Below are 18209 nucleotides of genomic sequence, written 5' to 3' on the forward strand. Positions count from 1 at the left end.
TAATAGAGTGATTTCTATAGCTTAAACACAATCCAATTTTTGAAATTCTTTATCACAAAAATATGCGTAATAAAACCCTTTAGCAAAGCATGAACTACAGAGGGTTCATTCATTACCTGCCCCTCTTCTCTCATATTTTCTCACCATCCATTCATTTAGCCATCCACACCCCCATCCATCCACCTGCCCATCCACCTATTCATCCAGCATGTCCAGGTACCCACCCCAGCGTGTCAGGTACTCTAGTGGACACTCACCCTTCCTGCTCCTCACACAGTGACCTATGCTGCATGTCAGGTCTGTCTCACAAAGATGATGGAAGAGGAGTAACTTGGACCAGGAAGTCCTAGTATCATGCTGTGGTGGTCTGTGTTCCCACCCACCCAATGCCACCCACAAAGCCCATGATTTGCTATCATCATTACAGAGTCCACAAAACCCCTTCTTCCTGGGACTTGTGCTGAGCATGCCAGTCTATCCTCAGGGTCTCTCTGGAATCTTTCAACCAAGTAAGGACCAGGCTGCTGTGGGGTCAGAGAGGTCAGGGACGGGGCAGCAAGGATGGTTGCTGTGGGGTTTTAGACTCATCAGGGGTGTCCAGCCTGATCTCAGTCTGGGGAGTCTGGTTTCTGAGAAGTGTGGTACAACCTGGGTTTCAACTTGTATAATGTGTTTTCTTAAGGTGCCGAAACTTTGGCATTTCCCACGTGGCCACCACCATTCCAGGGTAGCTGCTAACTGGGAAATCTGTGGGACTCTTTCTCTCCTTCATCTGGAAACATGCAGGGCTGATGTGCTGACATGCAGTGAGCAGGTCTAATGAAATCAAACACCAAGTAGATCTTATTCACTTATGGAGGTAAAGAAAATATTCTTCTGAAAATTCTCTTAAGGAGAGCACTGTCTGGGTTTGAAGAAATATTTTAAAAGGTCTATATGGTCTTTAATGCTAGACATGAAATAAGGAGGGCATTTGTCTTGCTCTTAAGAGTGAGAAAGAAGATGAGAGTAAAGGAGAAAATGAGGGAGAGAGATGATCTACAAAAACAGACAGTCAGCCATGCAAAGGTGGAATATTCAGCAGTAATGACAGTGAACATTTACACAGCATTTACCAGGCGCTATGCTAAGCACTTCCAAAGTACAGACTCATGTAATTGTAATAACAGCCTAATGAAATCTAGGGGATACTATTATTATTACCATTTTACAGATGAGCAAAATCTAGGGGATATCTAGGGGATATCAGTATCTAGGGGATACTATTATTATTACCATTTTACAGATGAGCAAATGAGTCACAGAGCAGTCAAGCAACTCACCTGAGGTCACACAGCTAGGGCACATTGAATGGAGTTGGGCCTCATGCCCAGGCAATTTGATTTTGGAGATCTTTATTGCCTCTGGAAACTTCCAGAATGCTTTGTGTGACTTTGTGCTTTTTTTTTCTGTGAAAACTGAAGAGGAAATGAGCTTCCTGCTGAGAATGTGAAGGCAGGGGAAGAAGCAGAGGCACACCCAGAATCCTGGGGGCTTAAGTCCCCACATTTACAGAAATCTTTAGCAATGAGAGTTTGAGGCCATCTCATGAAACTCTCACGAAGGCTGAGATCTGGCTAATGCTCAGTAATGATGACGAAGATAATGATGACAATATTATCTGCACTAGCTGGGCTCATTTATATGCTAAGCATTTTATATTTAATATCTCATCAAATCCATACAACGCTTCTATGACAGAGAGACAAGTGCAACTTCACTTCATAGAAAAGGAAAATGAGGCTGCGTGCGACCTGATGCACGTCTTGCAGCTGGTTGGTGGCAGAGCCAGGAGAGTCGCCCTGGTCCTTACCACCCCCCACCCCGCTGCCCCAAGCCCTGATGGGTGCACAGCTGACTGCTTACCTAAGAGCAGTGTCTGCTGAGCCTTCATCCTCTCTAACTCCCCTTGGAGCTCTTGCCGGGCCTTTTCCTCCAAGGCCTGCATCTCTAGCCGGTGTGTCTGGTGCTGGATCTGGAGGCTGTGGCTGGATTCCTTCTTCAAGCGTTCTTCTGTGGCCTGTGGGCACAAGTGGGAGGAAGGAGGCATGAAAGCAGGCACAGAGGGGAGACCTGTCCCCTTTGCCTAGTTCTTCCTCATTGTTGGGGGCTCCCTGAGCACTTGCCACCCCCCCCCCTCCCCGGAGGGCTTATCAGGCTACTGTGAATGTTCCCCTACTCATCTGGAAGGACAGTAATGACCTGGCCACAGCGGCCGTTTTGTGCTGTGTGATTCACAGCTGACTGGACCAGAGTGGAAAGCTGTTCCAAACTGGAGCAATCATTGGGAATTTGGTGTTAGGAGGTGGGGGAGAGAGCAGAAAGAGACAGACACTAACTAGGAAAAGCAAAAAAACAGGTTCTTCTCTAGGGCCTTTAGAAGGGACACCTGTCAACACCTTGATTTTAGGACTTCTGACTTCTAGCGCTGTCAGATAATAAATCTGTGTTGTGCTCAGCCACCAAGTTTATGGTAATTTTGCTACAGCAGCAATAAGAAACTAACAGTCTATATTACTTTTGCAACAAAGAGTTCCAGTTAACACATCCCACTTTTCAGGTGAGCAAACTGAGGCTGAGAGAGATGAATTAGCTTTCCCAAGGTCACACAGAAAAGATACAGGACTAGGAAGAAACAAGCTCAGAAAAGTAAAGTGCCCTAACTGAAAACCAGTAATGGTGGGTGCAGTATTGTAACCCATGCGTGATGGTATCCAGGGCCCAAGCCCTTCCCACTCCCTCAAGCAACCTCCAGGAACAATGAGAAATTGGACTGCATCAAACGCACGAGGCTCCCATTAGGGAAGAGCAGATGAGGCAGCTACCAGAAGGCAGCAGCTTCTTTGCTTTGCTATTCCCCAGCAAATGGGGAGAAACAGTCTTATTCCTCTCACGGGAAACTCAGTCATCCCCTGGTGAGTTTATCTAGACAGAAAAGTCTTGTACTTTTCAAACTCTCTGATACTTTCTTCTTGCACTTGCTGCAAGGCTCAGCGCACTCCAACTGGTGACATTTTAATCCCAAGGAAATGTGAATGGAGAGATTGAAGCAAAGGTTTGCAAAAGGTGGAGCCAATCTCTTTTTAGGTCAGCCTTGCCTGCCTTCTGGCTCAGAAGTCCTTGGCAGTGAGGACCATGCAAGGTTTAGTGGCCAGATTTTATATCAAGCCAGACACTCATCCCTGGCAAATTGCTCCAGCTTTTTGTTTGCCTTGGGGTTTCTCTGGTGGTTCAGACAGTAAAGAATCTGCCTGCAATGCAGGAGACCCAGGTTCAATCCCTGTGTCAGGAAGATCCCCTGGAGAAGGGAATGGCTACCCATTTCGGTGTTCTTGCCTGGAGAATCCCATGGACAGAGGAACCTGGTGGGCTACAATCTATGGGGTTGCAGAGTTAGACATGACTGAGCAACTAAGACATTCAATTTTTCTTGTTTGCCTTGCTCTTGTGACTGGTTTGGGGCCTCCTAAGGGACCCAGCTTCACCCCCCAAGTCTCCATGCTCCATCCTATATAGAGTCTTCTTTCTCTGTGCTCCCAAAATACTGTGGGTGATTATCTCATGGCTCCAACTTACTGAATTAGAGCAACCTGTTCAAGTGGGTGTCTTTCCCCCTAGAGGTGAGCTCCATGAAGGTAGACTGTGCTAATCATCTTGGAATCTCCAAAGCTCAGCACGATGGTAGCTCAAGATAAATGCTCAATAAATACCTGCAGAATCAATGAGTGAGTAATAAGGGTAGGTCTTCTTAAAATTGAGCTCTTCCATGGACAGAATGTTTGTATCCCTCCACTCTCAAAATTCATATGTTGAAACCTGTTCCCCAATATGATGGAATTAGGAGGTGGGGCCCCTGGGAGGCACCGAAGTTGTGATGGTGGAGTCCTCATGAATGGGATTAGTGCCCTTATACAAGAGACCCCAGAAAGAGCGCCCTTCCTCTTCTGCCATGTAAGGTTAGAGTGAGAAGATGGCCATCTACGAGCCAGGAAGTGGCCTCAACAGACCCCAAATCTGTCCAAGTCTTAGACGTGGACTTCCAGCCTCTAGAACTGTGGGAAATAAATTTCTGTTGTTAATAAGTCACTCAGCCTATGTTACTCTGTTAAAGAAGCCTGAATGGACTAAGACAATCTGTTAGTCATGTATTGCTTTAAGCACTTCTCGTGGATTCTCTCTTTTGATGTGCTCAGTGGTTCTGTACAGTACATATGACTAGCTTCACTTTATGAATGGGGAACATGAGGCACAAGGAAGCCTACGCTCCCTTTCCTTGTAGGTGGCAGACCCAGGATTTGAACCCAGGCATCTCACTCTCAATCACTGTTCTGTATTAGGAATGATCATATGTCTACCATCTCCAATGAGAATTGCAGACACTTTGGTCTCATTCTGGAACCACCCCAAGTAGACAGAAGCCAGTAATGAAGACCCCATGAATCTGGTTCCATGGCTGCTAGGGACTGGGGCTTAGAACTGTGGGTCATCCCAATGGGCAGAGCACACTCCCCCCTCTCCCATCACCCGCCTCTATGCTTCCTCTACCTCCTGCAAGGGATTGAGGCCTACAGCCTGGAGGGGTAAAGCTCAAGCCAACACAAAGGCCAGCATGACCCAGCAGTGAATAACCTGGGGAACTTGGCAGCCTTAGCTCTTGTAGACTGAAAGCAAAGCTGGTAAAAGATTTAAGAGAATAAAAGAAGAAAAGGAATTCACAAATTCTGGACACCTACTAAGTGTCAAGCAGTCCACATGTATTATTTCATTGCTTTTCTCTTTTTTCTAAAAGTTTATTTTATATTTTTATCTGGGCAATGCATGAACACAGTATAAAGAGCCAAATACTGCTTTTTACAAATGAAAACTAGCACCTCCCTCCTCTTTCTTCTTCTCTCTGCATCCTGTCTACTGGAGCAGCCATTGGAACTTTTTCAGTTCTTTCTTCTGATATTTACCACCAATAATAAGACAGTATCTCTATTCTGCTTTAACTTGATTATTTTAGAAATTATGAATTTTCTTTCTATTATGGTAGATGAGGATTTTGTCTCATACATTCTTTCTCTTCCATTCCTTAAATATTGTTATACATTTTTTTAAATACAGTGAAATATATTCAATATTTCCTTCTTGTGAGTAAATGCCATTTACTGCTGAGCTAAATAAATTATAATTATTAAAATCTACCTTGGATTTCCCTGGTGGTCCAGTGGTTGGGAATCTACCTGCCAATGCAGGGGATCTGGGCTCAACCCCTGGTCCGGGAAGGGATTCCACATCCCTCAGGGCAACTAATCACTTGTGCCACAACTACTGAAGGCTGTGTACTCTAGAGCCTGTGCTTGGCAACAAGAGAAGTCACTGCAATGAGAAGTCTGTGCACCACAACTAGAGAGTAGCCCCCACTGCAACTAGAGAAGGCCCACATGCACCAACCAAGACCCAGCACAGCCAAAAATAAATAAATAAATAAAAAAGCTACCTTATCCAAAGTTTTGTTTTTCCTTGCATTAATAACTACTGTATTTTATTATTATTATTTTTTGGATTTTTTGGCCAAGTCTTCCTACAATCTCTAAAAGCTTTGTAAAATACATTCACTACAATTTTGCACATGGCCAAATGGATCAGAGAAGCCATCAAGCCTATTTTTCCATGGAGGCATCTCTTCTGGAGCCCTCCATCCTCGTGCTCCAGTCTAGACTCCAGTCTAGGCTCTGTTAGTGGCACAGCTAGGCTCCGGAAACCTTTCTCCTGTGCTCGATTCCCTGTATGCTAGATCTCTTTTATTCCCTCTTTTTTGGTTTGTTCCTTTGTTTTGGTGGGATATTCCTCAGGAACTTCCTGAGGAAAAGTGTATGAAAGATGCAAAAAGAACTCTGAAGGGTGTTCTGAGGCTGAGTGAGACCGTCCGAGAAAGGGAAAGCTTGGAATGGGGAGCCCTTCCCCAGCCTGGGATCCAGACCTTGTTGGAGAAGGTTGGTGGTAGTTCACTGATGGAGATGGCTGATTGCCCAGGCCAGAGTCAAGCAGGAGCAACCCTCCACCTGTGCAGGTGAACCAAGGTGGGCAGGTGCCCAGAGGGAATTGGGGCGTCAGGGCAGGTGTGAGGGCTGCCCGAGCAGAGAGTGTTTGCTCTGTGAGAGTTGCAAGAAACAAACCTCTGGGGTACAGGCAACGGCAGTCAATGGATAGGAACTCAGAGAGAGGCAGGGTCAGCAAGTGCGAGGATGGAGTCTGTGTCCACATCACAACTGGGTCTGGACCGAGCTGTGAGATTACTGTGAGGTCACTGGGGCAGAGAATCATTCAGCGTCCTCACACACCCAGGACACTGTTCAGGTGTGCACTGGAAGCCAGAAACAGCAAACATGCACCTTCCAGAACCAGGAAGGGAAGCCTCCTTCCTCCTGCAAGGGGCCTCCAGCGCCCTCTACTGACAAAGATTAACACTGTGCTCTGTAAAGGAGGAGAAATGCCTCAAGAATACAGATCATTATCACAAGCAGGTACTGAAGGGTAAATCGAGAACTGAGAGGCATAAACTGATAACAGAAGGTAATTCTCCTAATATTTCATGTGTCTGATATTTTTATTCAGTTATAACCCTTATTAATGGTTTTAATTGAATTTCTCAGAATTGCTTCATTATCTTCTAGCTTCCCTGTTGCTGCTGAGATGTTTGATGACATCTGAATTCAAGTACTTTGAGTCTGGTATCAATTTTTCCCTTAGAATTTCTTTTGAATTCCCTTAGAATTTCGCTTAGAATTCCCTTAGAATTTCTTTTGCAGGATATTGCCCAAGTCATGAAAGAGAAGTTGGTCTAATGATATAAAAGTCACGTGCAGATGACCAGAAGTTCAACAGACCTGAGTCTGTCTGAATCCTTGTCTTGCCTCTTACTAGCTATGTGACCCTGAGCAGGATGCCAAACCTCTCTGAGCCTCTTTCCTCATCCAGAAAAAGGGAATATGATAATAATGACCTTGTAGGATGAATATGGGGACTGGAGATATTGTACAACAGGCTCCCCCCAAAGTGCTGAGCAGCTCGCACAACAAGAGTTCAGTAGTAGTTAGTGGACGTCATTGTTAACACCTTTACCTTGACTTCCTGGTTTTTAGCCTTCTCAAGCATGCAGAGAGCTCGCTTGTGGGCAGCCTCAAGCTGGGCTTTCGCTGCCTGATTCTGCTGGACGGTCTCCTGGAGCTCATGCCGCAGCTGCTCCCGCTCGTGGTCCGAAAGCTGCTTGAGCTCCCGCAGGTCCTCCCTGTAGTTTGTGGCACACTGCTCCAAGGCCTGCTGCATCTGTGAGACCTGCCCACCAGGGCATCCAACCTCAGGCTGGGACCCTCACCCTCCCTGGGATTTTCTTTAAACATCAAAGCTTTCTGATGTCTCCACAGCCCACCTGAGCCTCCTCTACCCACGGGAATGCTGAGGCGGGTAGAAGCTGCAAGCTTGAAGGACCTGGGAACAGCTGGCCCTCCTAGGGGCTCCTCAGCTAGAGCCATGGATACCAGGGAATGGAGAAGAAGGGGTGGGATGTGTGCCACCCAAGAGAAATCAAGAGGGGACCAGAAAACCCTCCAGAGATCTATACAGCAGCCTCCCTTGCGTGCCCCATGTGCCCAAATCTCCCTTTCTTATGGAAGCTTTCCCTGACAGTCCTATTTGGTATTATACCCACCCCTCATCACCAGACAGCCACTCAGTCTTCTTTATCCTGCTCAGTCTTTTCGTCTTACTAATGCCCTTAACATCTTCTAATATTATAAGTGCTTATTTTTTATGTCTAGTGTTTATTGTCGGTGTCCACCTCCTCTGCTAAAATACAAGCCCTGTAATGCAGGACTTTTGTCTGGTTTGTTCACTGATAATATACAAGCACCTAGAAGAGTTCCTGGCTCATAGGTCTCATGAGCCACAGCAGGTGTTAAATGAATAAATGAACAGAACCAAGAAGCCCACCTTGCCCTGGACCTGGACTGCCCTCCCCAGCTTGGACAAGAATTGGGCCCCATATGCATTTCCAAGGCTGTCTGCAAGAATAAGGGAGAGGCAGGGTCTCACTCAGCATGAGGGTGCATCCCCACCAAGGTCATCCTTCTACCTGGGCTTGCAATCTGGCCTTCTGGCTCTGCCACTCCTCCTGCAGACGCTGGATTTCTGGTGCCTTCTCCTTTGGCAAAGAGCCCAATGGAGGCTGCAGGTCACCTCCCTCCTTGATGGGCACTTCGATCCTTTGAAGATACAGAGACCAAAATCACAAAAGATCCCAGCTTGGAAATGACATGGTCACCCTGCTAACATCCCAGCCACTTGGGCTGGGAGGAGGGAGCTCCAATGGCACTAATGGAATGACAGACATCTCTCTTGGATTTGAAAAAGTCATTTGACATACAATTCTGACTGCTGTTGCACTTGGGAGACTGTCAATATTCAGCTGGAATCACTGGATATCTGTTTCAGTGGTACTTAATAAATGATGATCAGTTATCAGAATGACTGAGAGCTTAGAGTTACTTATATGGGGTCCCTAGTAGCTTCAAAAGAAGGGGTCTCTGCAGTCTAATTTCACAACTTTTCATGAATGTAGAAAAAAATAACAAAAAATTATGTTCTACTTGAATACAGTAATTTACACTTTTCAAAGCACACATTGCTTTAACTTGCTGTTCCCAGGTATACACAAGAGGATTATAAATAGCCTTTCTGTGTATGTAGCAGGGACAAGACAGGCTGGTTTAAAGCTGTAGTAGTTTCTGCATTCTAGAAGAGATGCTGACAAATATTTTTGGAGGAGACTTTTCTATATTCAGTTTTGAGCCTGGAAACCAGCTGATAAATTCAAATGTGATGGGCTGAGATTGTAAAGTTAAGTATTTATCCTGTTTAACAGTGTAAAAGGATGCCGCACCGTGGGCATCTCTGCAGAGATTGCTGGGAGGTCAATGACATTTTGCTTTCTCTGGCAAACACATCAGGCCAGAGGACCAGAGGTTAGGGAGTTAGGGCCCTGGACTGTGAAGAAAGACCATGATAAGGACTCTGACTTGGCAGAGGTGAAAAGGCCCAGCAACATGGACAGAGGAGACCCCTGAAAGGAAGGGCAGGATGTTAAAAGCAGTGTAGCAAAGTTGTTAAGATCATGGACACTAGAGCCAGATTGCCCAGATTCAAATTCTAGCTCTACTACTGGTAACTGGTTATATTACCTTGTCTGAGCTCTTTAAACTGTTCCCTCTTCTAAAACATGGGGTTAATATCAGTACCTTTCACATGGATTGTTATAAAGATTAATAGAGTAAATATCTTAAAAAAGGCTTAACTCTGTGGCACATTGTAATATACAAATAAAAAATTAGTCAGGTATTTAAGAAAGTGAAAAGGTTTCTTTCTTTGCATCCTAATTCTCTTAGGTTATTTTCAAACTTCTGGAAGCTATGCTAAATATAACCAAATTTAGAACAGCTTATTTATTCCTACAAATAGGGTTACTGGGATTTTACATGGGATTGAACTGAATCTATAGCTGTACTTCAATTATGATCATTCTGTCTGTAAATAAATACACTTTTACTATTTCTTTTTAATTTGTAGCTCTTTTTCTTGCTTTATAGGACTGGGTAGGACCTTCAGGACAATGATAGGTAGTGAGCAGAACTTTTGCTTTGTTCTGAGTTTTTGGAGGAATGTGTCCAATATTTTACCATTAAGCATGTTTATCATACATGATCTTTTTCAGGTTGAAGAAATTCTATTCATGGATTGAAGAGTTTTTATCATGAAAGGATGTTAACTTTTGTCTAATGCTTTTGTGCATCATTGATATGATTATTTATTTTTTCCCTTTATATTTTAATATGATGAATTACATGATTGCCATTCAAATGTTCAATCAACCACACATTCCTGGGATAAACTCTACTTGGTCATGATGTATTATTCTTTTTATATACTGCTTGATTTTATTTTCAAACATTTTGTTGAGGATTTTGCATTCATGAAGAATATTAGTTTGTCTATATTAATGAATGTTTGAAGTGCCTTGAAAAAATTTATTCTGTAGTTTTTCAGCATATTATCTACAGATATAAAATAGGTTGTTAGTTAGTAGTGTAGTCCAAATCTTCTATATCCTTATTGATATTAGTCCAGTCATTCAATCAAATATTCAAAAAAGGGTCTCAGAATCTCAGATGTGATTGTAAATTTCTTCCTTTAGTTCACATAGTATTTGCTTCATTATTTAAAGCTCTGTTATTAGGTAATACACATTTAGGATTGTGATGTCTTCCAGATGAATTGACTACTTTACTGTTGTGAAACATCCCTTTTTAATCACTGGTAATACTTCTTGTTCTGAAGTCTACATTGATATGAATATAGCCACATTAGCTTCCTTACATTTTGTATTTGCATGGAGTATCTATTTCTATCATTTTACCTCCCAACCTATCTGTGCCTGTATAAACTGTGTCATACAAAATACCACCAACTGAAGGGCTTAAAAAGCAGAAATTAATTTTCTCATAATTCTGAAAGCTAGAAGTCCATGATCATGGAGTCAGCAGGTTTGGTTTCTTCTAAGGCTTCTCTTCTGAAGCTTGCAGATGGTCAACTTCCGTCACCCTGTGTCCCCACGTGATTGTCCCTTGTCTGCTTTACCAGGGCACTGATCTCTTCTTATGAGGAAATACTGGGTGGGGGCCATCCCAATAACCCCATTTAAATCAATCATCTATTTAAAGCTTTCTCTCTGAATGCATTCATATTGGGGATTAGGGCCTTAACATATGATTTTGAGGGGGGCACGGGGCAGCACAATTCAGCCCATAACAGTGTCTTTATACTTAAATCTCTCTCTGGTAGATAGCAGGTAGTAAATGTCCTGCCTTTTTATCCTCTCTGGCAATCTCTTTCTTTTAAATGATGTCTCTGTTTCATTTACAATATCAGTATTGTAGTATCAGACTGGGTTTAAATCCACATCTTATTTGTTTTCTAACTGCCCAATCCTTTTCTTATCGTTCTTCTGTTCTTTTTCTATCTTCCTACCTGACATTTTTTATGATTCCATTTTAGTTCTTTTATTGGATTTTTTTAAGCTTTTCTTTGTATTAATGTTTAATGTTGCTCTATGGATTAAAACTTGTATCCTTGACCTATCGCAACCTTCTCAGAGTTAACATTGTACCTCTTCATATAAAATATAAGTCCGTTACAATACTATAATTCCATTAATTGCTGTTCTTTGTGCTAGTGGTCATATATTATTCAACTATATGTATTATGAACTTCATAATATACTGCTTAATTATTAAGTAGTTATATGTCTTTTAAAGAAATTGAAGAGAAAGAAAAGCAGTAGGTTTTTATATTTACCTATACATTTACCTGGAGAAGGACATGGCACCCCACTCCAGTACTCTTGCTTAGAAAATCCCATGGACGGAGGAGCCTGGTAGGCTGCAGTCCATGGGGCTGCGAAGAGTTGGACACGACTGAGCGACTTCACTTTCACTTTTCACTTTCCTGGATTGGAGAAGGAAGTGGCAACCCACTCCAGTGTTCTTGCCTGGAGAATCCCAGGGACGGGGGAGCCTGGTGGGCTGCCGTCTATGGCGTCGCACAGAATCGGACACGACTGAAGTGACTTAGCAGCAGCAGCAGCATACATTTACCATTTCTGAGGCTCTTCGTTTTCTCCTGTAGATCCAACTTTAAATTTGCTGTAATTTCCTTTCAGCTTTAATAAATTCCATTGCTGTTAATCATACTGCAGCTTAACTGGTGAAAAGTCCTCTTAGCTTTTATATACCTGAAAATGTTCTATTTCACTCTCATTTTTGAAGGATATTTTCACTCGATTTAAAATTAGGATTTTACAGGTTTTTTTTTTTCTTTTCCATTTATAACCTTAATGATATTGCTTCATAGTTTTCTGGCTTTCATCAGAAAATGAGCCTAGAAGGTTGATGAGAACTCAGTTGTCATTAGTGTTCATGAAAAGCCAACTGTCTCCTGTATGTAATTTGTCTTTTTAAAAACCTGACTGCTTGTAAGATTTGGGGGGATATATTTTGTTTTCAGCAGATTTTCTATGATGTATCTAGGCATTGTAATCTCCAGATTTATTCTGTGGGGAGTTCACCTAACTTCTTGAATATGTAAATTGGTGTCCCACATCAAATTGGGGGAATTTTTGGTCATTTTTTCCAAATATTTTTCCTGCTCCATTTTCTTTGCCTTTTTACATGTGGGCTCCAAATACATGCATGTTAGACTAGTTGATATTGTCCCACAAGTCACTAAGAATCTCCTCATTTAAAAAAAATTTCCCCCCTCATTCTTTGGATAGCACAGTTTCTACTGATCTATCTTCAAGCAACAAACTTTTCTTCTGTGATTTTAATTTGCTGTTAAGTACATCTAATGAGGTTTTCATTATGGATATTGTACTTTACAGCTTTAGAATTTCTATTTGCTCCAAGGTTTTCATTTCTCTGCAGAAATTCCCTATTTGTTCATTCATTATAACAATCCTTTCCCTGAACATAGCTCATATCATTGCTTTCAAGTCTTTGTCTGCTAATTCCAATATCTAGGTCATTTTAGGCTTTATTAGCTGTTTTTTTCTTGATTATAAGTCATACTGTTCTGCTTCCTTGCATGTCTTATAATGTTTTCATCAAATGCTCAATGCTGTGGATAATACAATACTGGGAGTCTGTATTATTCAATCCTTTCCAAAGTATTTAGTTTTGTTATGAGAGCCAGTTAAATTACTCAAGGCTCTTTCTGATCTTTTTATGCCTGGACTTGTCTTTTGTTAAAGCATGTATATTTCAACACTGTCCTTTGTTCTAGGGTGTGGCCCTTATCCTACGGGGTGTGTTTCTTACTCCTAAAGTGTTATGTTTCTGAGGTCTCAACTCAATGCTCATAGAGCTCAGAAACACTTTTTTTTTTTTTTTTTTTTTTATTGTGGCTGATCTTGGAATCCAATGTCTCCTAGCATCTCACCTCTAGTACCTTCGTTTTTCTCAGCACCATGGCAGCAGCATACTCCTAGGCCTCATGAGTCTCACTCAAGCTCCCAGCAAGGACCTATGGAAAATTTTTATAGATTTCTGCCCCCTATACCCCCACTCAGTATCTTCTCTTCTGGCACCATACCTTACAAATTCCAGCTGCTCTAGCAGCCCTGAGCCCTGATGTCTGCTTCCTCAGCTCAACTTACCTCCACTTCTCTGCACTGTGGTTGGCCCTGTCCCCAGACAGAGAGGCAGGAGAAAATGTGGAGTGATTATGGGATTCAATTCATGTTTCTCTTCTAAAGAACATGGTCCTTCTCTGCTTAGTGTCCTGTTACTAAAAGAGTTGTCATTTATTTTGCTCACTTTTAAAGTTGTCTACAGAAAGAGGGCAAGTCTAGTACCAGTTACCCTGCCACAGCTGGAAGTACAAGTTCAGTCATTTTACTGAGTATTAAAGGAAAGAGTGACCTTAGAAAAACAGAAAAACTGTGGAACTTCGTATGGCATAAGAACAGCTGTTGAGATGTAGTTAACATTAGTTCTGGAGCCAGAGAGGCTATCATCTGGATTCTACCATCTACTGGCAGAATAAGTAGAAAGGGAAGTCACTTAACCTCTCTGTTCTTCAGTTTCCCTCATCTTTAAAATGAAGTACTTCAACAACGGTATCTATTTAATGAAAATTAAATGGGTTAATTCAGCATTCAGTAAATATTTACTATTATTATATTCATCATCATCATCATTTCTGGGAACACCATGAATGAGAATTTCCCTCTCTTACTCTATTCTCTTGTGTTAAATTCCCTTGTATCCTCATATCCTAAAAAGCTGATCCTATCCTGCCATCTCTCACAAGCAAGCCATAGCAGACTCTTCTGACTCCCCCTGCTCCCACTGAAGTTGATTCTGACCTGCTGCTGTTGCTGCTATTTAATCACTTCAGTCGTGTCCAACTTTGTGTGACCCTATGGAATGTAGCCCACCAGGCTCCTCTGTCCATGGGATTCTCTAAGCAGGAGTACTAGAGTGGGTTGCCATGCCCTCCTCCAGGGTTTTCCTGACCCAGGAATTGAACCCAGGTCTCCTGGGCAGGCAGATTCTTTACCGCTGAGCCACCAGGGAAACCCATCTGACCTGCTACCCCCACCTTAAATCAACAGCCAATGGAAAACCCACCATGCCAAAAGTTCTCTGACAAGCAACCTTCAAGGGGTTAACTACTGAATATGCAACCTCACCCCTAAAGAACCAATGTGTCTGTTCTGTTCTGCAGCCTCTGACCATAGATCTTTCTATTCCTTTCTCATTACTTCTCAGTTCTTACACTCTCACTAAAACTCCCATGAAAGAAGCCTACAGACCCCACACCTCCTCATTTTCTTCTGGGGTTGAGTAACCCCCTAAACAACAAAGCTACACAGGAGAAAAGACAAGGCTGCTGTGATCACCACCTACCGCTGGTCTGCCCAGCATCTTCTCCTTAGGGAAGCCTTTTCTCTTTCCATAATGATCCTGTTTAGTCCACAAGGTTCAGATGCAGCTAGCTCTGCCCTCATCCTTAATTGGCCCATGGGAAGGGCTGACACATACCTGGTCCATCAGAGCCAGATATCTCCTTGGCCAGAATGACTGGCTCAGGGATGGACAAGCGACCCAAGCTGGGCCCCTTAGAAACCTCTTGAAATCCCTCCCAGTATTTTCACAGTAAAGACTATTTCTTTCCGTTTGTTAGTTTTGAATGGAATAAGATTTGTAGCTTCCAGGGGTAAGTGACAGCACCAGCATTTAGTCTGGAGGCCCGACTCCAGAGTCTGTGCTCTTTAACCGCTATGGTTACACATCTCATAGATCCCAAGACAGAATCTGGAGGGAGCTGGGCAAGTATTATTAGCTAGAGAGTTCACAGGACTATAGGGTACCTGACACTGCCATTGATATGATTTAGGGGTGTAGGCTTTGCTTCCTCAATGCTAGCTTATAAATGTTTCTGTCCCCTCAAAATTCCTGTTTTGAAGCCTACTGCCCAATCTAATGGCAATAAGAAATGAGGCCTTTGGAAGGTGATTAGGTCATGAAGGTGAGACCCTCATGAATGGGATTAGTACTTTATAAAAGAGGCCCTTGCCCTTCCATCTTGTGAAGACAGAATGAAAAGACTCCTTCTATAAGCCAGAAAGTGAGTCTTCATCAGACACAGAAACTGCCATCACCTTGACCTTGGACTTTATAGCCTCCCTAACTGTGAGAAATAAATTTCTGTTGTTCATAAGGCACTCAATCTATGGGATTTTGCTAAGCAGTCCAAATTGACTATGACAACTAATCTCCCTCATGGTGAGATTAGTATCTTTATAAGAAGAGACACAAGAGAGACCTCCTCCTACACTGTCTGCTGCCTCTCTCTTCTTGAGAGGACATGAGAAGATGGCCATGTGCAAACCAGGAAGACAGCTCTCACCAGGACTATCTGAAGAGCTACCAGATGGGAGCATGGACTCCATGTCATCTGTCAGGACCCCACACAGCTGGTCATTAGTGTGGGGAAGTGAAGTATAAATGTGGTAGCCTCAGAATCACCTGGGAAGCTTTCTCAAAAGACACAGGGTTGGGATGTACCCAGACCTACTGTATCAGAAACTTGTGAGGCAGTATGACAGATCTTTATTGCTCAGCAAATACCAACTGCCTTGTGTGATGCTGTGGATTGAATTGTGTCTCCCCAAATTCATATGTTGAAACCTCAATCACCAATATGATGGTATTTGGAAGTGAGGCCACTGGAGGTAATTAGGTCATGAGAAAGTAGCCCTCATGATGAGATTAGTGCCTTTGTAAGAAAAGACACAAGAGAGACCTCCTCCCACACTGTCTGGTGCCTCTCTCTTCTCCATGAGAGGACACAAGAAGATGGCCATGTGCAAACCAAAAAGAGTCCTCACCAGGAACTGAATGGGCCAGCAACTTGATCCCCAGCATCCAGAACCGTGAGAATAACCTTCTGTTGTAGGGTATTTTGTTATAGCAGCCCAAACTAACTAAGACCTGTGGAGAGCATATTACCTTCTGCTCAGGGTATTAGTTTTTGTCACTTGGAAGAACAGGAGGCAGAGGTTTGGGCCAGTCCAGGTCTGTCTGATTTGGGGGCAGTTTATTAACCTTTTTGAGTGTTAGGTTCTTAATCTATAAAATGGTCTCTCTGAGTTGGTGTGACAATTAAATAATTCAGGTAAAGTCCTTAGATGTGCTGGAGGCACACAAGACATTTCTGTTCCCTCCCTAAGCTTCATGCATGGGGCAGTGATAAATATATGAGGTACAGAATGAATGAATGAATTAATTAATTAATCCTTCAAGTGTGAGTCCTCATTCACTGGAGCCCTCGGAAGCCTGCCTGTCCTCCTGTACCTTTCCTCCTCTTCGCTGCTGGTTCCTTCTTCAGCTGCTAACTTATCTTGATATTCCTCTCCTCTGGGCAGAGTCTGAGAAGGTTCATTCGGTCTCAAGCATGGATCCTAAGGGAAAAACAGTTGTAAGATGAGACTAAAGTAAAGTTCCTGGAGCCAACCTGTGGTTTACCAAACCAGAGAGCAGAGGAGAAAGAGCCTCCAGCAATCCTCACAGCTCTCAGGCCTGTGATGATTCAGTGCTGAGCCCACTGCCCGGCTCAGGAGCAGTGTCAGCCCTGATCCCTGTATCCTGCTTTTCAGCCTAGCAAGCATGTCACGCAGCTGATGAAACTAAAGTACAGACAGAGAAACTAAAGCATGTAGCTTGTCCAGGGTTCCTATCAGAGAGGAATGGAAATGAAATGCAACCCTGGGGCTGTTGTGGGAATCAGAGAACAGTGCCAGCAACAGCCACTGGTCTATAAGGGTGAGCAATTGGTATTATTATTATACTCATATTACAGGTGGCAGTCTGCTACATCCTATAATACAGGATCAGAAAACATGGAACTTTATCAGAAGCCTTGAGAAGTGGGGTATGGTGGGAGGACAATATGGAAACCATGAGTTAATAAGGAGGCTTCGGAATTTTCTATCAATAGAATTTGTTCATGTTATTATTTCCTCTTTCAGCAGAGAAGAAAGGTGAAGACTTTCTTATTTTGATTCTTCTACTTGTTACAATAACCACTGTCCACAGAAAACAGTGTAAGACAGGCTAGGATAGACCTCTTTGTTGAGAAATCTCATTAAATAATAATAAATTGCTACCTGGGCTTTCTGCTAATTATGTGTCTCTGTCAGTCTTGTGTTTTTCTGGCCCTGAGCTTCATCAGCTGTAAAACAAAGTGGTTGGTTACATCTCTGGTTTTCAAACCATGCTCCAGGGACCATGAGAGATGCCCTTGGTGATGAGAGGCAAAGCTGAGACTGGAAGATGGGGCCTTGGACTCCCCTCCCTCCCTGACACAGAATGAAACTGCTTTGGTTGCCTTCTATGTACTCTAATATTTATGAAAGGCCACCAATGTCAAGGCCAATGAGGACCTCCATGTTGCCAAATCTAATGGTCACTCCTTGGGCTTTGGTTAATTGAACTTTTCTGCAGAACTGGAATATCTGTTCCTTCCTCCTCCATGCAGCCCCCTTTCCTGGGTTTCCTCTCTCTTAGCTACTCCTCTGTCTCCTTTGCTAAAGCCTCCTCCATTCCTGCCCTAAACCTCAGTCCTTGGACTTCTCTTTTCTGTCTTACTTCCTAGTGTCTCATCTAGGTCCATGGATACTAATGACAAACAGTTTACCTCCATTTCCAAGTTTCCCCCTAAACTCTGGACTTGTATATCCAATTGCCCTCCAAACATCATTCAGATGCTTAATAAGCTTCTCAAACTGTAACATGTCCAGAACTGAACACTTGGTCTTACCTCCTTCAAACAACAAGCATCTACTTTCCTCAGGGCCTTTGTACTGGTTGTTCTTGCTGCCTTCAATGCTCTACCCTATGATATTTACATGTCTAGCTTCCTCACTTCACTCACCACAACCAAGAGACCTTCCCTCGTTTAAAACTTGGGCTCTGGCAGCAAACTGCCTATGTTTAAATCCCATTTCTTCTTATTTATGATGTAACAATCCTAATGGTACCAGTAATCACAATAAATAAGAACTAACTCAG

The 18209-nt window shown here is 43.0% G+C and overlaps 1 protein-coding gene across 1 annotated transcript in view; it reads right to left on the reverse strand.

Annotated features, from left to right (window-relative positions):
- FAM184B (family with sequence similarity 184 member B) overlaps positions 1-18209 on the reverse strand; it is a 116523-nt gene that overhangs the window by 13266 nt on the left and 85048 nt on the right. The window contains exons 8-11 of the mRNA XM_061164436.1: positions 16494-16600; positions 8156-8285; positions 7147-7359; positions 1906-2059 (exon numbers count right to left, since the gene is read on the reverse strand). Of these exons, the coding sequence (XP_061020419.1) occupies positions 1906-2059; positions 7147-7359; positions 8156-8285; positions 16494-16600 (604 nt within the window). The remainder of the gene's footprint in view (positions 1-1905; positions 2060-7146; positions 7360-8155; positions 8286-16493; positions 16601-18209) is intronic.

Source organism: Dama dama, chromosome 17 (genome assembly GCF_033118175.1).
Source record: "Dama dama isolate Ldn47 chromosome 17, ASM3311817v1, whole genome shotgun sequence".
In the NCBI taxonomy this organism is placed as follows: domain Eukaryota; kingdom Metazoa; phylum Chordata; class Mammalia; order Artiodactyla; family Cervidae; genus Dama; species Dama dama.